General features: G+C 31.4%; 4 protein-coding genes across 8 annotated transcripts; all 4 read right to left on the reverse strand.

Annotated features, from left to right (window-relative positions):
- Window positions 1-1089: 1089 nt before the first annotated feature.
- Window positions 1090-2894, reverse strand: LOC109801127 (Integrase-type DNA-binding superfamily protein). Its single transcript, XM_083077178.1, has one exon. It carries the CDS (start codon window positions 1900-1902, stop codon window positions 1357-1359), a length of 546 nt encoding a protein of 181 aa, XP_082933304.1. The 5' UTR covers window positions 1903-2894; the 3' UTR covers window positions 1090-1356.
- Window positions 2895-7192: 4298 nt separating this feature from the next.
- LOC109799781 (uncharacterized) lies at window positions 7193-9947 on the reverse strand. Its single transcript, XM_020360402.3, has 4 exons — window positions 9398-9947; window positions 8977-9102; window positions 8799-8869; window positions 7193-7701 (listed from the first exon to the last, which is right to left on the reverse strand). The coding sequence occupies exons 1-4, from the start codon at window positions 9566-9568 to the stop codon at window positions 7449-7451; spliced, it is 621 nt and encodes a 206-aa protein (XP_020215991.1). The 5' UTR covers window positions 9569-9947; the 3' UTR covers window positions 7193-7448.
- A 2388-nt stretch (window positions 9948-12335) lies between these two features.
- Window positions 12336-16008, reverse strand: LOC109800854 (putative glycosyltransferase At5g03795). Its single transcript, XM_020361762.3, has 4 exons — window positions 15009-16008; window positions 14791-14921; window positions 13839-14187; window positions 12336-13463 (listed from the first exon to the last, which is right to left on the reverse strand). Exons 1-4 carry the CDS (start codon window positions 15639-15641, stop codon window positions 12798-12800), a joined length of 1779 nt encoding a protein of 592 aa, XP_020217351.2. The 5' UTR covers window positions 15642-16008; the 3' UTR covers window positions 12336-12797.
- A 4405-nt stretch (window positions 16009-20413) lies between these two features.
- On the reverse strand, window positions 20414-25087 carry LOC109801195 (putative glycosyltransferase At5g03795). Of its 5 annotated transcripts, none has more exons than XM_020362207.3 (6): window positions 24929-25072; window positions 24401-24470; window positions 22696-23488; window positions 22476-22606; window positions 21664-22012; window positions 20414-21392 (listed from the first exon to the last, which is right to left on the reverse strand). In XM_020362207.3, exons 3-6 carry the CDS (start codon window positions 23437-23439, stop codon window positions 20727-20729), a joined length of 1890 nt encoding a protein of 629 aa, XP_020217796.1. In that variant the 5' UTR covers window positions 23440-23488; window positions 24401-24470; window positions 24929-25072; the 3' UTR covers window positions 20414-20726. The 5 variants fall into 5 exon arrangements, with proteins under 5 accessions (XP_020217796.1, XP_020217797.1, XP_020217794.1 ...); XM_020362208.3 differs by lacking the exon at window positions 24929-25072 and adding an exon at window positions 24566-24897; XM_020362205.3 differs by lacking the exon at window positions 24401-24470 and having other exon boundaries at window positions 24929-25087.
- Window positions 25088-25501: the final 414 nt, after the last annotated feature.

Raw genomic sequence — 25501 nt, forward strand, 5'->3', positions numbered from 1 at the left:
TTATTTTTATAAAGAAAAAAGAAAAACATGTCAAATTCAAAAAATAAACATAGAATTAGTAATAATGAACATTCAAACCGGAAAATCAAGATTCAAACCAAATATAAATTAAATAAACTAAAAAAAATCTTGATGTTAGATAGAAATGTTAAATATTAGACTGACATGGTTCGAGTTTAGTAATAATAACATTAAATAAGATTAAATCAGTTAAAAATTACTCATATTTAAAACAACGGTTATGTGGTTTTTGTTTAAGATTAGATTCTAGAGGAGAAGAAGTAAAAAATATGTGATATAATGTATGAAAAGAAAATGACAGAGATTGCGTGAATGAATTAACGTGAAATCGATGTTTTCGAACTATATTCTTGAATTTATTTGAAGAGAAATAAATAATGGGAAAGGAGTATTTGTGATATATAAATTTGTACCTAACTACCTATCTTTCCTCACATGAAAAACCTTCACTAGCGCGTGTCAAATCAAAATGACAGTTGGTACATGTGAACCTGGAGATGCAAAACCAGACACTGCACTGAAGTCTGAAGTGAATTACGTTTGTGGAAGCGAATAAGCAAACCCGTTTGCATCATGAATTGAGAAGGCCCAAGTTGTGATTAGGAATGGAATTGGGAACTGGGCAATACGGAAATAAATGGTTCGTGAAAGTATGATTTGCTTTTGTTCGTGCATGTACATGAGTGGGTGTCCTTTTTCATGAAAATGAATTTGTCACTGTCACATCCATCTCCCTCCCTCTTTCTCAACCCAAATCCAATCACACTCTTCCATTCGCACAAACTCTTATGTTCATGAGATGAGACATGGGTCACAGAATTGGGAGAGCGAGGTACAGTGTTATGTTATGTTACACAGTCACAGATTCCTAAAGGCAAAAATGTGTGTGGCAAGCGAAGGAGCTCCAAAAGAGCACGATTGGAATTTGGAAGAAGCTAGAGCGTGTGATCCATCATCATCAATATTGCTCTTTTGGTACGGCTCTTTCCACCAAAAAGACCTCATTTCAAATTCATGGACTATCCCACATAGGTAATAAAAGAAAAGAAAAGAAAAGAAAAGAAAACAGAAAATGAAATTCTCCTCTCACTTTATTAATTTGTAGGCATGTACAATGAATATGGAGAGAAAAGACAGAGGAAAAAAAATGAGAAGATGAGCATGAGCATGAGCATGAGCATGAGCATGAGCAGGTAGCCCCTGAAAGAAAAACCACAAGTGGCTGCTGCGCTGAGATGAGAGACACACAGGAGAAGAAAATGACAAGTATTTATACAACACATAGAGGGTAGAGCGACATGAGACAGAAAGAAAGGAATTAAGGAAAGATGGAACCTAGTAATTCCACGTGAAACCCTCCAAACCTTGTTCAGTGTCGAAACCCATAGGACCCTGATTCTGGTACATCCACGAGTCCAGAGAGTCAACCAACACGAACTCCTTCTCCAAATCCAGAGACCCCTCCAGAGAGGGAAGCTCCACTATCTGTGTCAGCTCCTCCGAGGAGAGCGAGGAGGGGTCGATGTGCGCCGCCTTGGCCGCCGCCGCTTGGACGTCGCGGGGGGCCAGGGAGGCGGGCCGGGGGAGGGAGGCGGCCAGGTGGGGGAAGTTGAGAATGGCGGCGGAGCCTTTGATGCTGAGCGCCGCCACGTCGTGCGCCCTGGCGGCCATTTCCGGCGTGGGGAATGTGCCGAGCCATATCCGCGACTTCTTGCGAGGCTCGCGGATTTCGGACACCCATTTTCCCCAGTTCCGCATCCGCACGCCCCGGTACTCCGGGTGCCTGCTGGAGTCACGATCACGAATGCGTTTTATCTTCTTGCTCTCTGCCTCTCCTCCCTTTGACTTCTCTGTCTCTGCCTTCTCCGCTGAAACCCCCATTCTCTTATTTGCCTTTTAACAACTCACTTCTCTCATTCCCTCTTATAAAGCTTCGCTTCACACATCCATCCACTCGATGGACAATGGACATGGACCCACTTTAGAAAAATAAGACACCTCGCATACCATGCCAACGTCTATATACTCTACACTATACTTTTTAAGTTTTAACCTCACTCCAATTTTCCACTCTTCATCATATCAGATCCCACCTCCATAACATCAAAACATTCTATTCAACTCTTCAGATAACACTGCTTTCTCTTGTGCTTTTTCACTTTCTTTTCGGGTGGGTGAAACTCTGTTTCTCTCTTTTTACCATCTTGCTATATCCTACGGATATTTAGTTTTATTATTTCAACAACTTGTTTTCAATGTCAATACTCAATACCGTACGTTTTTTTATATTATGTTTATGTCACGCATTTGAAATACACGTTTCATGTTTCTCCCTCCCTCTCTCCAAATCATGTCAAAAGTTAAAAACCGTAGGGTGTCCCCGGCCCAGGGAGATGTCAAAACAACTTTTTTCGTAATACTTCCAAGTGTTTGATTTGAGGCTCTCAATTCTTGGGGGCCAAGGCTCATGGTGGAAGCCAATTGTGGCATTTATATCAACATGTTGCAACTCATTACTTCCTGCTTGGTTGTTCCTAATTACTAACCATCGAATGATTCGTGGATTGGAAATACGTAATTTGTTGGAGAAGGGTGTATTAATTAGTATATACATGGAATTCAGTAACTGGGGTTTGGAAAATGGTAAGCGATTGTACAGATCATGTAGCCAACCAATGCATGTGAGTGCTTTTAAAACTAGATAGTCAGGGCCAGCAATGATTTAGGTTTTTGGACCCTTCTTTGAATATTTCTCCTCTTTTACCACTCGTAGAAGAAGGTGCAATAATTTCTCTGCTTGTTCCTACTACTTTTCGGTTTATTACTATGCGTTTAGATCCCTCTTAAATCGATGGGGCCTCCCACCATTCCTCGGCAATATTGTCCAATTCATGCTCTCTAATTGTCTCCATCTCATTATCATTCACACTTCAGACACCGGAGACGCTAATCTTATCGTACTTTTTTATTTTATTCATTGCCCCAATGCCATGCTTTCAAAAGATTAAAAATAAAAATCTCAATTCTGTAGTCCTCCTATTAGGAGACTATTTTGTTCCGTGTGAGATGCGTCCCAAGCGCGTAAGGCACTCATGGTGCGCTATAGGTGTTTCCACGTTGACACGTGTAGTTTTTCAACAGTGATTTAACTCTAATAAATGGACTAACCCCACACTTCAAAGTGACATTGGATTGCTGTGCCTGTGCCTGTGCGTGTCAAACATATTAAAGGGCCCCTTTTCCTATTATTAAGACTTGACACGTTACAAATCCTTGTAATTTACAGCGCCATAATTGTATTATTGATCCAGTGAAATAGCCATAAAGTCTATGCCAAAGATGATAACTTAACTTTATAGCTTCTGCCACTCCTAGGGGCTGTACATTTCATGCCTCACGTCAATAACGACGAAAATTATTTTGTCCTTGGGGTTGTTGTTTTATTTTTATACGTGCGTTTCCATATTTCCCCAAGTATGAGTACCACAACGATGATATTGTACCTCCAAAATGAGCTGTTGCCCTTTTGATATGTACCTGTTTTGGACCCATAACATGATTTTTATTTCATTTTTTTCATTCTACAGAGTTCTGGTGAAGCATAAGCATTCTTGTGCACAGTATACAAGTACAAAGGAAAAGTATTGGAACGGAACCGCTGCCAGTGCAGTGCCACACGTTTCTATTCTTCTTCTTTTCTTCAATTAACAAAAACGATTAAAGAACCTTAACAATGAGACATCTGGGCCACATCAACGCGACAAGGCCACCCCAGATAAGATCTGAGTTGTTGAATGCATTGGACTTATATCTGTTCCAGGATTCCTGTGGTTGTATTGAGAGCTGAGCAACAACAGGACACATTATTGTTTTGACTTTTGACTTCACTATACCAATTTCAATTTCATTGATTCACATCTTTATACTGAACCTCGATGTTCAGTCTCTGATCTGACTTAAGGGAGGTAATTAACAAAGTTTCGAGATTGAGGACTCTTATTGGACTATAATTTTGTATCAATCTCCATCCCATCTCCATTTAGAGCCCTTGATATGAGAGTGAATCTTCAAAACATAAACCATGGTTAACACACGAGTTAGTATTATAGTTAACACTCAAAACCATAAATTTTGATGGTGGTGATATATATATATATATATATATATTCCATTCAGAAGCTGCTGAATTGAAAATGAACATGTGATATACGGAGTGGTGGTAGCCAATCCTAAATGAGAATCTTATCTAAACTGAAAATAAATATATTGAATCGCAATTACATACAAAATGCTAAAACAGGACCAAAACAAGTCCAAACAAAGAATTTTGGGCTTGAAAATGACATCAAACTTGGGTTCCATCCAAGATCAAGGCTTGGAAAGAGTTTTTCTGTGATGTATAAGAAGCTTTATATTTATTCTAGATAAAAAAAAATGTCTATTTAATGAGACTTGCCTGTTTGGACTTATAAACATTTCGTACGAAGGCTCCTTTTCATTATGTAACGTATTTTTCATTGTACCAGCTGAATTTGTGTAGTTTATAATTAACGAGTTTCTTCCCTGAAGTCAAAGATATTGACAATTATCTACCAGTCAAGAAAGAAAATGCATCGATCATCTCATGCATATTGGTAGATCTTCTGTTTTAAGTGTTGCAAAACTCAATGCAGTTCAATCAAGGGGAATACGTACGTCGGTGTTATGTCACAAATATAAATTAAGAAGTCACTGCAATGTGTGTGTATACTCCTATTTCCTTTCATGCGTTGGTATGCTGCCCTGTATTTAAATCATGTGTTCTGCTACTGGGAGAATTTGTTATGAAATGAAATAATGGAAGGCTTGGACTAGTTTTGATTATCTAAGGTATATTTTTGGATTTAAATCACCTGTTTCATCATTGTGTCTCAATTAGTGTCTCACCAATAAAAAATTAACACGTTATTTAAAACCTTTACATGCATTTTATTCATTTTTACATCATTCTATTTATCCTTATTTTTATCCCAAATTAGAAAAATTTTCTTTCTGTCTAAAATATATCGATTTTATGAAAACTTTCTTCAACTTGATTTCAAGCCATTATTGATCTTTCTTATAATATTCTCAAGAATAATTTAGATAGATCGGATCAATTAACAAGAAAAAAAATTAACATTATTGTAATTGTTCTTATAGAATGTACTATTTCATGTTTTCTGCTTGTCTTGATGAAATTTGGTTAATCACTCTATTTATTTGTGTCGCTGAGTTTTTGTTCATAAATACATATATTACTTGTCATAGTTGTGGGTTAAGTAATTGATATATTTGTAATTAGCTGTGAAAAGATAAAAAAACAAATAATTAGGACATAAAGAACCGAATTTGAGTGAACAAATAATAGATAAGTTGAAACTTAAAACTTCATCGAAATATTGACATGTAGTTGTTTTAATTTAACTGATAATCTTGTGAAGCATATGTGATCCTACTCGACGAAGATACATTGATTATAGAAAGAAAAAAAAGAAACACACTTAATCCCTAGTGTGCTATGAGTTTTATTAAGCGATGAGAGGACTATGAAAAGCCACATCAACATTTCTACACGTGAACGAACTTGTTTATGGGCTTACTATCATGTCAAAGGATTAAATGATTTAGTGTTACGGGCTTGTCATAGTCACTATGGTCACCTTGTTCCGCGATAGCAGAGATGAGGCTGCTGAAGTTGCATCACCATCATCGTTATGAATTATGATGATTCCCTGATGGCTATAGTATTAAGAAAGACCTAACTACTTAAAATTAAATGTCCTCTTGTAATTAGGTATGAGTATTTAATTTCCACGTAACCATTTGACAAAACCATAACATATCTTTATGATGGAGGCAAGGTTAGGGGTAGAAGTATCGAACTTTTGTCTGTGGTTATTTAAGCACATGACTATAAAGTTCTAATAAATAATTATGTATATATGGACTTTTTTTTAAAAAATTTAATAACAATTAAAAAGTGTTAAATACTGATAAAATCAGCTGTTACAATTTATTTTAAAGTAAAATGAAATATGACGTTTTGTTCAAGAATGAAAACTTAAATTTATAATATGAATTTATTTGCCATCACGATGTTTAGTATGCCAAGCTAACTTTTTGTATGAACGGTACAGAAACCTTCACCTCGGATGTGGATGATTTTTAAGCTATATTCACATCAAAGTTGGGTTGGTGGGTAAAGAAATGAGAAGAAACGTGTACACAATGTGTTTCTTTTAGGGCTTAACTTGCCCAAAACTTGGGTGCAACTTCTTAGGTTGGTGACAGATCTCCTTTAGAATACAAGGAAAACATTTGAGTATGACTTGCATCTACAAAACTCAAATTGTGACAATGATCGTGTTCATGAAATGATAATTTTATTTTTATCTCGGAAGAATGAAATAGAAATTGATTGTGAATAAAATGTGCTTATCTATGGAAAATGTCTATTTATAGATGGATTCTGTCTTTCAACAAAGAGTCACACCAATTAAATCAAATATATTTTATAAAAATTTACCATAAATTATTAATGACACTTTTTTTTATGAATTTTATTAAAAGTTACAAATTTTGATAAATTTTATCACTAAATTAAAAAAGACTCTCTAAATAAAACATAAAATTACTATAATATGTAATTTTTAATAAATTTTAACCAATAATATACATGTTAGAAGATAGTGTTAGAGAAGTTTCGTTTTCAATTCTCACTATATACAAAAATCCTTTAGATTAATAATAATTACATTATTGTGAACAAGATTAGTCTTTAATCTAATAAATCAAGAATACTGTGACATGAAAAAGAAAAAGATGTTGAAAAGAGAGGATTGATCATTTCTCAAATATAAAAAATCACTTTTATTTTTATTTTAAGTTGTGCTGTTATTAATAGACACAAATTGATATTTATTCATGAATTTATTATCACATTATTTATTAATGTTTATTTATATAAATACATGTTATTTGAATTACTTTATTTATTCTTCAGTTTGATTAAAGTAAATCAACTCTTTAAATCGAACTATTTATGTTAAACTAGAAAACCGTTAAATGAAACAACATAAATGAAACTTTCTCAACTGTTAATGTAATGGTTCATGGGAAAAGGAAATTAAAGACCACCAAAGATATCAAATTCAAATCGAAGAATAGTAATGTTATATATTTAAATGCGAGAAAAAAGAAGAGATAGTCACACAATGAAGTTACAAAGAGTAGTTTCCATTGTCATAATTTAGATCCCGATAGAGACATAAATTGCATGTCTCTTATTGTAAGTCAGAAACATGAAGAATAATGTTTTTAATCTATCCATTATTAGGTTGTCTTACAACATTTCTTCATCTTCTATTTTAATTTTAAAATAAATAAACATTATGAGGCTTTTCTTCTTACCATTTTCTTCTTTTATGACTTAAAACAAAATCGTCATCATCATCGCTATCACTTTTATTGAGAATTCTCTTCTTGGCTTTTATGTCGCCATTCTTTGATGGCTGTTGTTGTTTCTGTGAAGTTTGAGGCTTAGTTGGTGGCTTTGATAACTTAACAGGAGTTCCAGTTCGAAGCTCCTTTTGCTTCCTCTGCTTTTTCTCAAATGCTTTCTTAGCTCTTTCAAGAGATAACAACCCATGTTCCATTAACCTGCATATTCAGGAATATATGCCTTAAATTGTAATTTCTGAGCAATATTTAATCCACACAAAATTCAGAACACTCCAACTGAAGGCAAAACATCATCAGTTCAAGTGTACAATAACAATTACTTTGATTGCATGGTCAAATATTATATATGGGCAACACACCCAGTTCCCTGGGGTATTTCGATGCCTATTCACAAAGGAATCGACCGACAAAGAAATTTAGAATTGTCATGAACTAACAATCCTAGAAGCTCAAGTTATTAGGTAAAGACTTATGAATAATTTAATTTTACATGTCCAACAAATTCCATCATGCAAAAGCCCTCCTTCATGCTTGAAGCGTAATGCACTAGTCCAACTACCTTGTGCTGGAATTTAACTTTCTATTAGAAGAATGATCAAACTTTAGATCACTTAGTCATAAAGGCCATAATACTATATCATGAACTAATAATCCCAAAAGCTTAAACTCTTATTAGGAGTTTGGAAATGCTTATTTGTTATTGGGGGAGGGAGTTATGATCTTTTAATAAACTCTTTCTAGCTCATATCAGCAGTTAAACTAATGAATAAACTCTTATTTGATGAATGAATGGGGAATAAACAAGTTTAATTAAGTTGCTTCCCCATCAAGACATGAATGATTTTATATTAATTACATCTGTAATAGAAATCTTTCAATCTAAGGAAACAGGTTTGTCAGATAAAACTGATACTTATAGTTGTAGTTGTTCTTATACAACACATGTGGATCCTTCTGAAATGAAGAGGAACAAAGCAGGGGCAAATGCGCTAGCATACTTTATAGTCGTGCACAATTCGACAATGTTAGACATGAATGAATGGGGAGGGAATGAGCTAGTGATATAAATGTAGACCCTAGTGTTTTACTAAACAAAGTCATTTATGAATAGACATTACACATTTTTGTTAAAACAAATAAGGCAACTTGATATTAATGGTATGAAACAGAACCTATCAAACGGCTATTTGGATGTAAGTTGGCATAGGCACGTATATTAAAAGAAACAGAACAAACATCTAATTAAAGATGTGAAAATAGATGGTTAATAATTGTATGATTGAAAGAAAACTCACCAAAATTCTGCCATTTCACTTGTTGGTATCTGTTTTGACAATGACTCGTAGAAAATCCTCAGGGGTTCTTTCTGTCAACAGAAAGTATAAATAAAATCTCAAGGATGAGTGTGAGCCAATTGCCATATGTGAACATTGGTTAGTGATTTCCAGGAACTAAATAAGATAGATTCAAAACCTGTTCTGGAGGATCGTGTTTCTGGCCAGGCAAACTATAAACTTTCTTCTCTCTCACTTTGGTAGTAGTTGTCTTTTTTACTGTTTTGTTTGATGCCGATGATGTTCCTACCAATTTTGATTTAGTCTTCAAGTTTATGCAAAACAAAAATTTCAAGTGAATGCTTATGTAACATAAATCAAATGCAAGCTCTCCTAATAAATCACCACGTATTTTATTATTGGAACATCCTGTATTCTGAACCCTAATCAGCAAGAACAGCAATATGTGAAATTAACAGTCAATGCAATATCCAACAGTCAACGAAGACCAGCTAATGAATTCAGAACGCCACAAATCCAAAATTCATACCACCCATATAAGAATTCAATCCAATAATTCAAAAGGGTTTTTTTTTCCTTCAATTTGTTGAGAATTATACCTCAGATTTTGTGACAGTGGTGACAGATTTCATCTTAGAATCAGGTGGGAGTCTGCCTGTGCTGATGTTGACCTTCTTCTTGAGGGATAAAGAATCAATCTTGGGCTTGGAAGAGACATCTAGAGCACTTGACTTGACCCTAATCATAGTGCTTTTGGTATCTGTAGCCATAACACGCCTTTGCCAACTACTCACTATACTCTACAGATTAGATCCGATTGACCCAATTCATTGTCTGTTCATGTTTCAAGTGTACTTATTCATTCCATCACCTTTGGCTTTGGCTTTCTCAGTGAATTTCTTTATGAAGATGCCCAAAGAGAAAAAGATGGTAACTTCAAAAGTAAAAGCAGAAACAGAAAGAGGTGAGGTGAGATTAGATGAGAAGTAGGAGAAAAATAAAGAGAGGTTGATTCAAAACGGGGTTGGAATTGGATCTAGGAAGAACATGAAAGATTTTCAGAAAACAAAAGGTGGGGACCACTCTTGTTGCTTTGCTTCCTCAAACGTTGTTTTCACTGATTTTCACGTACGGTGCTTACAACAGGTGTAACGTGTTCACTGTTCAATAAATATACGCGTTTACGCTGCTTTATAGTTTCTTTCAGGCAAAAATACTATTGTAACTTAAGGCGCGCGTTTCATTCATGGCAGAAAATTGAGTCTAGAAGTAAAAAAAACTCACATATATCAAATGAATCGTGATATTCGTACTTTCCGGAAAAAAAAATCCCTTTGCAAAATATTCTTGTTCCGAAATAAATAATGTGCAAACTTATTTTTTTTTAAGAATTTTTTTCTATATAGTTTTCAATAGAATTAGATGGATTTTATTCACTCAATTTATTTTATAATATGATAAATTAATATTTAAAATAAAATTTTATTTATTTTAATGATTAAATTTCTAACTGATAATTATATAAAAAATTATAAGTAGATTTTTGTTTACCAAAATCAATTGATCCTCTTTAATTATATAATAAATTATCTTGTGGAATATACAAATTAAAAAACTATATTGCATTTAAAATTAAAAACTAGATTTTTTTAACTACTAAAAAAAGAACTATATAATATATATTATATGATAAAAAATCATAATGAATAACTAAATAATAAAAAATTATATGCAAATCTTGTATACATATTTTTATTTAATTTAAAGAATAAAATTTAAATTAAATAAATAAAAATTTATGCACAAGATTTGCTTATAATTTGTTATTTAATTATTCACTATGAATTTATCTTAAAATACATACAAGATTTGCAATTGAAAGTTCTTTAAAATGTATATTCAGTTATTATGTACGTGTAAGAAATATTTTGTTAAAATTTTTTTATATTTTAAACTTTGGAAATATTAATTGTGGATTAGTTTGAACCATTCAATTATTAAGGGAAAGATACTTTATTTTCTAAAGTGATAAGCTTACTATGACTATGACTATTGTTACAATTATCACCACTATCATTATTATTATCACAATCATTATCATTATTGTTGTCTTCGCCTTATCATCATCATTATTGTTGTCTGTCTCATCATCGTCATCGCTGTCATGGCTACATCACCATTGTTGTTATTACTATGTTTGATAGTGATAGTGATAATGGTGATGACAATGAGATGATAATAATGATGATGATAGTAATAATAATAATGATATTAATGGAGGTAACAATGATTGTAATTTGCTCATTATTTACTTTTAATCGGAGATATTTTGGAGAATCAAAATTATTAAAAGAAGGTAAGTTTACACCTTATTTACTTTTGAATGAAAATATTTTGTTAAAATTTTTTATATTTTAAAATTTGAAAAATTCAAATATAAATTAATTTCAACTATTGAATAATTAAATGGTGAATATAAACTCTCTTTATTCTCTAAAGTGATAAGCTCACTTTAGAGGATCTTAATCCCAAAATGAAATATATATTTTATCTTCAAAAATTTAATATTATATCTTTGCACCATTTTTATATTTAATTCAAAAAAATATCTTATCTCTTATCTCTTTGAATATACCTCCTCTAGTTCTTATTATAAGATACAATTGAGGAAAAAAAAATGATGATCTTTTTTATTAGGCATTTGACATTTTTTTAATAAAATATTAATTCAATTATTCATTTTTCCCTCCTAACTTATTGTTGAATAATGAGAATAAAATTTGAAAAATAAATGTTCTATTAACTCTTGAATTCTCCAATCGTTAGTTGTCAATTTTAATAGTACTGATATATAAATTTTAATAACAACGATTATCTTCGTTTCTCCTTTAACAATTTAATGATAAATAAGGATAAAATTGGTACATCATAATTTTTTATTTATAAAATTAACTAAAATAACTATTTATATTAGTTTGTGTGATTTTATTATAAGTGTTTTATAATAAAAATCGTGAAAAATATCATTTTCTTATTTATCTCAATAATTTTTAATATCTTTTTCTCTTTAAATATATCATTTATATCATAATATAAATTATTTATCAAATATAAATATAATTTATATGTTTCAAATTATTTATATATTAAAATATTTTAAGATATTTATTTATTATACATTTTAATTATATAAAATAAATAATTATTATGTTATAAAATGCTAATATCTTCTTAATTTATCAAAGCCTGATTTTGAACATCAATATGCACGTGTCTTTTCTGTTTTTCTTAACATATTCTTAGTTTTTATATCGACAAAAAATGCACATTTCTTTCGCTCTTGCTTTTATCCTCCTTCTCCCTTTCTCATGTTAATGTATCTTTCTTCATGAATGACATTTAAGTTAACATATTTGAATAATGAAAATTGATTAGTATCAGTTTGTTATCATGCTAGGACAGCCTTGAAAAGCAAGAATTTTTGCTTTAGCTGAATTAGCCTTGGAAATCAGAACAAGGTGCCAACTCCAAAACAAATAAGCTTGATCAAGTGCTTGAGTTGCTTCTCCATTTATAAGCAGTTCATCAACTCTCCCCTTTTCTTTACGTACACAAATGCAGAAAATCTAAAATCATCAAAGCCATAAATTTCTTTTGTACTTGCTTTTGCTTCCCATGAGTAGTGTCAATTCCTTGCCGTTTCTAAAATAAGTGATTTTCTGTTCTACTGTCACATTACAAGCACTCTATGCTTTGGCCAAATACCTCAAAAAGTAATAAAGACAAAGATCTCCATGATTTCACTACACGACCAAACAATAATATTATGCTCGAAAAACTATTATGCATTCTTTTCTCTAGGGGTAGATATTACCCTGTAGAATGCATGGACTTTTTCTCTAATCATATTCTTCTTGCTTCATTTGTGAACTCATACAATCTACCCATCATAAAGTTATCAATCCTACACAATGAGTTTTCTACAAAATTGATACATGATCATGGCTGACTTATATGGAAAAGTCTATTGTACCAAATTGAATGAAGAAGCATATGAAACAAATCATACTTTACAGGTTCAGCATGCCAGAGAAAATGCTCTTGTACCTTTTTAACCCTCTTATGCATCTCTAAGTATCTTTCTTCAGAGATGGACAGCAGTATGTTCCTCAAATTAGGGATGTCTTTCTCCGTTACAAACACAGCAAAAGATTCCCAGTTCAAAATCTCAAACAAAGGAGGAATAAAATTGTCAGATATGATAACTGGAATGCACTCATGGAATATAGCTTCCACCACACGGGGACTATTAACTTCATGACCTCTTGCACAGATGCAGAACTTGCTGCTCTTCATGAGCTGGATGTAGTTTTTATTACCCCTGACATGTGGCAAGGAACCAGTTATTTTCATGTCAGGTTCTTTGTTCTCCCAGTGCTCCAACAGAACTGGTCGAACGTAACCGTGCAAACCTCCTGCGAAGAAAGCCAAGATAGGCCTCTCAGAAGGAGGATTGCCTCCTATATTTTTGACAGGATTCTCACTTGACCTTATGTATGTTTCTGGAAGAGAAACATCCTTGCCTATCTTGAATCCTACTTCAATGTCAGCATTGCAGAGGGCCCTGATGCAACTAAGCATACGCCCTCTTGTTTCTGCAGGAGCCTGAGAAATGGTGCTTGTTAAATACTCTTCCACTCAATTACTGGTGATACTGCTTCAACAGAAATTAATGATTCAATCATAATGGTGCAGGCATGCCACTTGGGAAATACCATAATCCATGACTAATAATATTAACAGCGGCAATGGCTATTCATCACAACCTAAAATGCAAATACTTTACATGTCACATTAAGGGAGAATTTCCCTGAATATGAGTGAGACTATGTTACTGATTGCAATTTAAGAAATAGGGATCAGGGAACATAGGCAGACCATATTCTTTATCATAAATTGTATGAAGAAAATTGTAGTTCTGAGGAAAGGGGAAGAAAACGCCGAAAATGCATTAATCATAATTTGCATAAACATACATACCCAATCATGGCAAGCAACAACAAAGTGATCTGCTCCTGAAGTTCTATTCCAGAAAGGATACTTTGCAGCAATCATGTTCACGTAACTTTTCATGTACTCAATTAAGTTTGAACGTTTGTGTGAATTAGGCACATAGAGAGTTTGCTGCAACAATCTTGAACTGAAAGGTATGTAAAACAAGTGAGCCTTCCCAGGGTCTCCTGTGACAAACTGTTTGTTTGCCTCCATTAATTTCATGAACCATCCTTCAGATGCATATATTCCATCCAGCAAGGGCTCATGAAAGATTGGTCTGTCTCCATCCTGGTAGATGAAAACTTTGAGAATCTTCTCCATTAGTTCATAACTCCTGCATAATGCAGACATTGTTAATTGAGTTTCTTTTAGTTAGGACATGCACAACATGATACTCAACTTATAGGATGCAGAGAAACACAAAATAAATTAAACAATATGTAAACAGAATCTTCGTATCTAAGTTTGATTCTTGATGCCTTTTCCACATAATAACTTGATGTAACCTAATAACATATCTTTGTATACATACTGTCATATATTCTGTTAATTAATTCAATTTGTTGAACTTGACATGGAAAAACACTTAGCTTGGTGGTCAATGTCTTCTTTCATTGAAATCAAAATCTACCGTGAGCAAACATCAAATGTTTAATTATCAAACTCAAAAGATTTATACGGTTCAAAATCATGCATTTATACCATATGCCAGCAGGTCAACCTATTTTAAATGTCAGTCTTTTCTTTGGATCTATACAGCTGTTGTTTGATCTCTGATCAGACTATTAGATTCATTCAGTTCACCCTTCAGAGATAATTAGTTGATAAATCATCAGAATAATAATATGATACAATTTGAATTTTGTCCATTCAACCATAGTGAAGTAAGGGTCAAAAGTAGAATCCATGCATTGAAAATGTTAATTGTATGTCATACCTTCTGAACATGGAGACATTCCTGTATAAAGGTGAGTAAAGTCTTGAATCATTCATAATAATGGGTGCATTTAAAATCTCTGATTTTGCACGAAATATTTCCATTTCAACAGCTGAAGACCTTGCTGGTTTCTACAAACAAAAGACGTAAAATAGTTAGGTAGCTAACAACATAATCCAATCTACACATACACACACGGCCCGTAATCCAAAACATACCACTAGCTGGGAAGAATCATGATTGTGCTGCAACTGCAAGTTCATCTCAGATATTGAAACTACTATAGATGGCTTCTTTTTGGAACTCTTTGCAGTCCCTTGCTTACCACTATTGAATGTCGAATTACTACTACCTTGCAAAGAACCTGAGTTTCCATCATTGTAAACTGGATCGTTGGCATTGGATTTCATTGAAGTTGCATCTGAAGTGTTAGATGCCAAAGGACTACCGGGATCCGTTCCTGAATCTAAGGATGTTCTATTGGGCAATGGCACCATAGGTTGTGATCTTCCCTGAACACTAGCAATTGGAGAACCATCATCTCTGGTTGTAAAATTGACAACACCATCAAGTCCTGAAAGGGAGGCCTGAGGACTCATTTTTGTCTCTTCCAACCCATGCGTAGAGTTTGAATTTGAACCATATAGGTACATATTGTTACCCTGCACTTTAGAATTAAGCCTAGATGCATCCATTGTGAAAGTAGTAATCTTGGTAGTAAGAGAAGATAATAATTTAGTAGTTGGAAGTTCAGAATACTGAACCATTAATACTATAGCCACTGTTATTCCAATGAGTGAAACAAATCTCGTAGTTTCTGGCTGACACAGAAATCTAAACCTCCGATCCATGTGACGATCTCGGAAAAGGAAGCAAGAGTGGCTAGCTCCTCACCCGTAGAGAGATCCGTAGAAGAAATTGAAGAAAGCCCATTGAAATTAACCGAGAAAAGTGAATAACTTTTGTGAAGGTTTTCAATGGGGATGTGAAAGAGACGATCCTCTAATCATTTGGTTAGAAAAACGTAGTAGGGTGTAATGAAGCGACAAAGGACGTACGAAGGTAATGGGATTTGTGAATGTGAGTATCTATTTCGTTTAAGGAAATAACATGTGACAGGAAAGAGACGAAGGAAGGAACGAAGCAATGGAAGATTTGAGTAAATTAAGGAACCTGCACGCGAATATGTCCGACACTCTAGATCCAAAATTTAACTTTGAAACTACCAGTAACTTCCATTTTCTATAAAAATTAAATGCAAGTCAGAACAGCATTATGATATTCATCTTATGTGTCATTTAAAAAAAAGGTTTTTTCTAATGTACCTGTTTTTTTTTAAGCATATAATTCTTTTTCTAATGTACCTTGGGACACACTTTAATAAGATTAAAATCTACTATCAAATGTCTCCTTTTAGTATATTTATTATGTGAGACAGTAAATAATAATAAATAGTATTAATTTTAGTTTTTAAAATTAAATTTGATATTATTTTTAATTGTATTCTTTCATTTGTTTTTTTTTTCACTTCCAATTAAAATAATAATAAAACAAATTTTAAAAATATTTTACTTAAAATATTAGATATTATTTTATTTTTTTTAATTCTGTTATATTTTTGTTATTGTTGATTTTTTTTTATTATTGTCATTATGAGATATGTTTCAAATTATATTGATGTTATAATACAATGTAATATGTTCTTCATTTCCTAGTATTATACGGTGTTTATGAATAATTTTATAAAACTTACTTTTTTGTTTTGATAAAAATAAAAATTAAAAATTAAAAAATAATAAATAACATATACAAAAATTAAAATAAATTTAAATATGTTTTTAATTTTTAAATTTTAAAAAATATATTTTAATTCTTATATTCATATTTTAATTTTATTAAAAAATCATTAAATATTATCACATAATATTTCATTTATTAACATAAAACATTATTAAACCAACAACAATAAAAATATAACAAAGTTAAAAAACATAAAATAATGCCTAATACTTTCAAAGGAGTGTATTAGTTTAGGATTTTATAAGATTTTAAAAAACTTTTTTTAAGTAAGAAAGTCCGTCGGTACTTAATCAGGATTTTATGTCACTTAAAAATAATCCAGTGGTATTCAATTTGGATTTTCAAGATTTTTTAAAAAGTTCATTAAAATTCATTAGGCACTTTTTACAACTTAAAAACAATTCATTGGTATTAAAAAAAGGTTGTAAAGGATTGTGTATTAGACGAATTTTGAAAGACTTTTTAGTAGTATCTATAAATACCAAACTCATAAAATAATCTCATCCAAACTCATCAGATTTCGGAGGATTGTTTGAAGTGACTTTTCAAGTGCTTTAAGAATTTTCAAGTGAATTTTTCATCTCTTTTTTTATGTTTTTGTCTTCTCCATTTTTTATAACATGCGTCAAGAGAAAAAAGTGAAAACTGAAATTGATATCTTGCTCTCTACAATCAACTGTAGATCTTCAAAACCTTATAATCAATTTAAATTTAGTAGAACAAATATATATATATATATATATATATATATATATATATATATATATATATATATATATGTGTGTGTGTGTGTGTGTGTGTGTGTGTGTGTGATGAATTTGAGTTAGAGTTTCTTTGAATAGAATGAGATGAGAATAGATCTTAGTTGGGAGAATAACCCTCTCAACACAAAAACAACTATCTCTCTTCATCTCTTTAGTTTGTTACTATTATCCTTCCTCCTTTTATGATTCAACAATTTTTTTTTTTTACTATGAATTTTATTTTTTTTTAATTTTTATATTGTGAAATTAGGATTTTTATATTTTTAAAAGGAAATTAACATAAGACGTTGTGGTATCTTAGAATTTAATACTAAAAATATTTCTTCGTGAATGAATAATTGAAAGCAATTAAAAATTTTAAAAATTTATCTTTGACTCTTTTTAAGTTTAAATGTATGAAAAAAAAAATCTTGAACTTTTATCGTATGTCAAAAATCTACGAAATTCTTCAAAGGTTACAAAGTTCTGCAGAATCCATTAAAATTCTGATTTAAGAACCTTGCAGAATCTATTAAAATCTTAATTTAAAATCTTGCAAAATCCTACAAAATCTTAAAAGTCATGAAAATTCCTGTAAAATCTTTTAAAATCCACATAACTTTTTTCAACTAAAAAAGTTCTTTAAAATCCTAATCCAATACACCCCTAAGTAAAATATTGTTAAAATTTGTTTCATTATTGTTTTAATTGGAAATGAAAAAAGTAAATGGAAGGGTAGGGTTAAAAATGATATCAAATTAGTTTTAAAAATCAGAACTAATGTTATTTATTATTGTTTACTCTCACATAATAAATGTACTAAAAAGAGACATTGGATAGTGAATTTTAATCATTGTTAAAGTGTGCCCTAGAGTACACATTAGAAAAATCGTTAAAAAAATTAACTTATAACTTCAAATTCTCATGTGAATCACATAATAATGTATATAAATAAAAAATAATTTTTATATTATAAATTAATTTTTATAAGATTAAATCAGGATAAAATTTCACTTATATGAAAATTTATATTCTAATTATTAGTATTGTTAAATTTATTCTATCATCTTTTCTTGTAACACAATTTTATAAAATAATTTCAAATTTCTTATTTATCAAAATCAATAATCAATTATAAACATTATTCTCACTTAATTCATTAAGATACCTTTTCAAGAAATAAAATATAATAACTTTAAATACAATACTTAATAATATTAACAAACTTGAAATTGAAATAGTGGTGATAGAAATTAAGAGTGTTTTGACTTGAACAAATGTTTTGTTTAGGGCATGACCGCTAAAAATTAAATTGAACAAAAACTTGTATTATGACATTACTCATTTACTTGTATCGTCCTTTGACGCACATTAAATACACACTACATTTTTATTTGAGTTTTTTCTTTTATAATTTATATAATATTTTAAAGTTGATAACTAACCAATAATATGTGATTGCAGTGCTTGATTTTCGAATGCTATTTACGAGTTTAATAAATCTCCAATGCAATTATATTATTATAATGTTTTTTAAAGTAAGATCCTTAGATAGACTACGATCTTCTATTTATTACGTAATCTAAGAACCGTATTTTCATACAAAATATAATAGTGGCATTTAAAAACATGGTCCTCAATCATTCGCCAAAATACAATAGGCAATCCCATTCCCACCATCATTTTTTTTATAACAAATTTCATATACAGTTTCTTTCTCTGCATTTAGGTAATCTCCATTCCCATCATTTTTTTTTTACAAATGTCATATACACTTTCTTCTCTTTTCTCAATTTTTTTTAAAAAAAATTTCTTTAAATATTCTTATAATTTTTTAAAAACAATAATGGTGTGTTTGGATGAGGAATTTTACAAATTCAAGGAATTTTAAATTCTTGGTATTTGAATTACTTTGATTTCAATTTTTATTATTCTTAAAATATTTTGTTTGGATGAGTCAATTCAAATTTCTTAAATTTTAAATTGTTAGGTTAAATATGATAATTTGGTTCTATCATAGTAAAATTGATTTTAAAAATATATTTATATGTTGAGATTTTTAAATTAAATTTTATAAAATAAATATTAATCCATTTTTAAATATTTAATAATTTTAAAAATTAATATTAGATAATATTTAATAATTTTAAAATTAATATAAGATAATATTTAATAATTTTAAAAATATTTTTATATATCCAATAATTAAAAGAATGAAGAGATAAGATAAAATATATAGGTGAAATAAGAAAAAAAATTATAAGGAATTTCAAATTCTCCCATTTTTGGAAGAATTTGAAATTTTACTATTTTAAGAAATTTCACAAATGCTTGAATTTCAAATTCTTTATAAATTCATCATCCAAACAAAACATTTCACCTCAAAGAATTTGAAATTCTTCAAATAAATGAATTACCCTATATAAATTCTTCATCCAAACATACCATAAATGTTATTTTCAAAAACCGTTCTTCATACATTTTTTTTTACTTCTTTTCTTTCGGTATTGTATTATTCTCTAATCATCCTTGATACGCTTCATTTTTATTTTTTTATTATTTTTTTTACGTTTTCTCTCCAACAATCAAGACAGATTCATTTTTATTATTTTTTAAATCATATTATTTTGTACTTTTAATTTCAAAAATTTTTAAATCCTAATTTTTTACTCTATTTTTAATATTAGATATATATGATACAATATTGTGAATTTTATAAAGACATTCTGAAATTGTATTTCCTAATTCTTAAAATATACTTCCAAAAAATAATAACACTTGAAGAATAAAAATACTTTCCTTGTGAAAAGTTGTTTTCAAAAGTATATTTTTACTCTTAGAGTTTAGGAATGTTAAAAACTTACATCCAAATTGTACTTTTTCAAAGATAAAAATATATTTTCGAAAAATATTTTTTAAAAGTATATGGAAGCAAAAAAATATACTTTCAAAAATACTTTTCAAGAGAAAAAATTTATTTATCTTCTAAAAGGGATTTCTAGAAGTGTATTTTTGTCTTACAAAAAAATATTTTTTCTCTTCTAAAAAATATTTTATAGAAAACGGTATTTGGAAATAAGTAAAGAAAAAAGAAGATATTAAAGATATATTATTAATCCACGGAAGTAAATTAAAAAAAAAAAAAAAAAAACTATTTCTTTTAGCCAAACCAATTACAGGAGCATAGGATACGTTACAAGGACTACCGAGTGACTCAAAACAACGTGAGAATAACTATATACAAATTTAATTACACCAAAATCTCTATAAAACATAAAATGACCGTACTAATTACCATCTTCGATCTTATTCTCCATGTCTGTCCTCCAAAGAATGTTTTTTCCCTAAAGAAAAGCTTTTTCCAATCTACTTTAGCCAAGTTTCCAAAATAATCTATCTAGCTCTTGCAGTGTAGACTCTGTTGTACCAAATAGAATGAAGTATCATGTGGAATATATCATACTTAACAGGGCTCCTGTGCCAAAGGAAATGCTGCTGCACCCTTTTCACCATCATCTGCATTTCAAGATACCTCTTTTGCGGTATGGAAATGAGTATGTTCTTCAGATTTGGAATATCCTTCTCCAAAACAAAAACAGCAAAGGATTCCCAGTTCAAAACCTCAAAAAATGGAGGCACAAAGTTATCTGATATAATAACAGGCACACACTCATAGAAGATGGCCTCCACAACTCTTGGACTATTCACCTCATAGCCCTTTGCACAAATACAGTACTTGCTGCTCTTCATGTACTGGATGTAGTTCCTGTTTCCCTTAGACCTTGGCAGTGTCCCAAAGATTTTCATGTCAGGGTCTTTATTTTCCCAGTGCTGCAACAAGATTGGCCTAACATAACCATGCATTCCCCCTGCGAAAAATGCCAGAGTTTTCCTCTTTGAAACTTTGTTTCCACCAATGTTTCTAGTAGGCCTCTGAGCACTGCGGACAAAGGTTTCAGGAAGAGACACGTCCTTCCCCAAGACAAAACCTTCTTTGACATCAGCATTGCATAGGGCTCTTAAGCACTTGGCCATGTGTCGCTTTGTTTCTGTAGGGGCCTGCATAATGTAGTCGAGAGGTTTATATTGCGAAAAGATACAGTAGAAAAGACTAATGCAATAAACATTTACCAATGCAAGTTTTTTGTAGCATGCCATGATGTGATAGTGATAAGAAGTAATAGTAGTAATAATAATACAATTAAATGTTAAATAACAAACGGGTATGATTTGTTTAGATAAGTTTCTCCATAAGCACTAGCTAAAATTAACTTGACAAAGAACTGAAGAAGAAAAGGCACATTCATTGAAGAAGGAAAAACATATATACCCAGTCATGGCAAGCAACAAGAAAATGATCAGAACCTCCTGTTCTGTTCCAGAAATGATGCTTCCCAGCAATCATGTCTACATAATTCTTCAGATACTGAATCAGGTTCCTAGAACTATGTGAATTTTGTACGTACAATGTTTCCTCTAGCATCCGAGAACTGAAAGGTAAGTAAAATAGGTGGGCCTTCTTTGGGTCTTTAGTCACAAATTGTTTACTACCTTCCATCTGCTTCATGAACCATCCCTCAGAAGCATAAATTCCCAAAAGATATGGTGAATGCATTATGGGCTTAGATCCTTCTCTATACACGTACACTTTAAGAGTTCTTTCCATTAATTCATAGCTCCTGACAATTAGACAGTCAAAGGATAATTAATACCAAGGTTAAACGAAGATTTAGCAGTGTCAATAAGAATCTTGCTTCATATATCATAGCTGCTACACATTTACAAAAATGCACATCTCTGCCAGTTTTTTGGTTTAATTTTGCTTCTGAGTCCAGCAATTTTAATGAATTATACGATATTTTATATGATCTAAACGCTGATCAAGACACTGATATTTAGGCAAAAGAAATAGAAGACCCAAAATGAAGAGTTTAAACTTCACATGTTATCACTTTTCAGAATGATATCTACTACATAGCAACTCTCCCTCACTGTCCACAAAAGTTTCAGCTCATATTATCATTACAAAGATAGCCAATTATCCATACATCTGTAGTTTGCAACAATAGAAATTTTCTTCCTGGAGATGCTTCTGAAACATTTTTCAAAATATAATATAGAACCACAATAATCAAATGATACCTCTTGAACCTGGAAATGTTTCGAAAAAGAGGAGCATAAAGATTTGCAACATCATTTATAATTGGTGCATTTTCAATCTCTAATCTGGCCTTCAGTAGCTCTTGATCAACAGCAGAAGACCACCTTGGCCTCTAGAAACAAGTTATCAACATTAGACCAGAACACAAGAATATACTATGATTAGTCATAAAATGAAAAAAGATGGCATTAAATCATGTACCATAGAACTATATGAGGCACGGTTCTGAAGCAATAACTCGTTCATTTCAGAGATTGTTGTTACTTTCGGAACTGGTATTTGAGAATCTTTAGTCCCCTTAGGCACACTGTTGATAGAAGAATCATTGTCTAGTATATTGACATCATCTTGTAATGTCCTCAACGTCTCATCCACCTCAGAATCAGTTTCCTCATAATCATGTGATAACATTGGAGGTGTAATATTTGGGCTCAGTTTTGTTGGACTTAGAGGTGGAGCTAAATAAGTTGGTATTATTGAATGAGAAATAGTATCGTTGTAAGTGCTCAGGGATAGATTTCCTGCCTTCTCTATTACAGAACCATTATTTGATACCAAAGTTGAACTGTCATCAGTTGCATCAATTCCTGAAGATCTGTTTGATTCCCTTCCTGGTTCTGAGATGAGACCAGTTCTTGAAGCACTGTCCTTTTCCTCAGAAGTCCTAGTTTCATGAACAATCTCAAAGGCATTTTGACCAGTAGAATTTTCTTGCTTCAAAGTTGTCATATTGTTAAACATTTCAGACTCAGAAGGCAGATTTGCAGCTCGGAATCTAATACTATCTGATGTTGGTATCTTGTTGTCAGAGAATACAAGGGGTTGAACCTCAACATAAGGAAGCTCGAAATAATGGAATGCTAAAATCATTGCAAAGGTTATGCCAATAAGCCATAATAATCTCTTTTTCTCATACTGAAATATTGACGACAATTCTTGACCCATCGTGCTAAAATTACTGAACCAACGTCACTGCCCAATTACCATATTAACTCTGCTGATCATAAAAAAAAAAAAAGAAACCTAGATTTAGTGAGAAGAAAGAGGCAAATTCTTTATAACACTAAAGAAAATGGAGCGAATTAGCGTTGTTTGTCAAAGAGACTTTCAAAATTAATGAAAAGTTAGGTCCTTTCATATGGTTGTGCCTATTCATAGAAAATGCAAGTAAGAAAGGTTGTATTTTTTCACAAAAAAAGAAAAAGAAAAAAGTATCACTTTTAAGATTTGTATTAATTCACCAAAATATATGAGTTGGTTTATGAAAAGGTCTACTTTGCTTGCAGATTTACACAAGAAAGTGCATAGTTCAGCACTCTAAATCATTTCCATTCTTTCTTTCTACATAGAGAGATTACTGATAGGCTTGATCTTAGTGTGTAAACCAAATCGAGGAAAACTATCATGCCTTGAAGGGGATTAACTGTTATAACTTTACATCGAGTTAACGCATACTGGTATGAATCAATTGAACCTAAAGGTTAGAGCACACGCATTGGAAATTTGGAATGAACTATTTCTGTAATTCACCCTCAAATGCACCCAATTGAAATGCCCCCGTCACAAAAAATTGGCAATAGCAAGAAGGTAAAGTAACAATGGAATAACCATGATCCAGATTTCCACATATGAACACTTCTAAGAAACAGCAACATGAATGTCCCAATTACAATACAAATCTATCTTCTGCATATGTACGCAGAAGTTGAATACAAGTGAGATGATTTCTGGAAAATAATTGTAGTTGAAGTTCATAGAAGCAAAAGGCCTAGTAAGAAATACTGAGAAAAGGGGGAAAAAGGATAGCACACAAATAAACAGCCACAGAGCAATCCCTTGGTTACTAATTCAGGATCAGAGTTCAAAAGTTCAAAACCAGAGTAAAATCAGTGTCCTCAAAACCCACCTCCCAATTCTGATGCTACCCTCGTGCACCATAAAAATCCAGCTCCAAATTACATCAATTGCTTCTCGTTCTTTTACAGAAGGCATAAAAATTATAAAGAAAAACAAATAAACAAGACAGGAAAAAAAAAACACGAGAACTAAGAAAACAAACTGATAACTTTACCACAAATAAACAGCATTCAACGTGAACCCCTCCTTAGGTTGCTGAAGTTGAATTACCCAGATGGTAGAAGATGAAAATATTCCTTGGAAGTTGGAACTACTTGGCGTTTTAGTTAAGTTGTAGGTGTCAAGACCCAGTTGTAAAATTAGATTCCAAGATTATTTTAATTTTTCTTCCCCCTTTCAGGCAATTCCAGATCAAGCACACACAAAACAAGGTGGCTACTTCTATATTTACTTTTACACGTTGAAGTTTTCGTAGAGATGGTCAAAAGTATATTTTTTTAAGAAATTAAAATTCAATTCTAGCTCTTGTATCTTCCATGAACATAAAAAGAAATGCAAGCAAAACAAAGTCAAGTACCTTGTTGCATCTAAGGAACATGTTGGAAGTTGCATAGTAACGAAGCAAAAGAGAAACGGTGTAGTTGGAAGAGAGAGCTTGACTAGGGTGGAGCGTCACCCCCATAAGCAGCAGCCAAAGTCTACTCTTTCTATTCTCTCTCTTAATCAATATATCGGTGAAAACATTAACTCCACTTTCAAAACTTATGTCGTACTTTACACGATGTGTCTAGGGGTGGGCAAAATGAACTGAACTGAACTGAACTTATAAAAACTATACTGAACTTAAAAATAGTTCTTATGAACTGAACTAAACTAAATATTAGTTCAGACTAACTGAACTGAACTATTTTTTTTGTGTCATTGAACTGAACTGAACTATACTATAAAAACTTGAACTGAACTGCAGTTTAAACTGCACTGAACTGTTATGATATTTTGAATTGAACAATTTTGACTCATTGATCTATCAAAATAAGACACATTTGCCAATATTACTTTATTTTCCATTTTATTTAAATTTTTCAAAATATATATATATATATATATATATATATATATATAATTAAGTCAAACAAACTCATTGAATTTT

Source organism: Cajanus cajan, chromosome 6 (genome assembly GCF_000230855.2).
Source record: "Cajanus cajan strain Asha chromosome 6, NIPB_CcT2T_4, whole genome shotgun sequence".
In the NCBI taxonomy this organism is placed as follows: domain Eukaryota; kingdom Viridiplantae; phylum Streptophyta; class Magnoliopsida; order Fabales; family Fabaceae; genus Cajanus; species Cajanus cajan.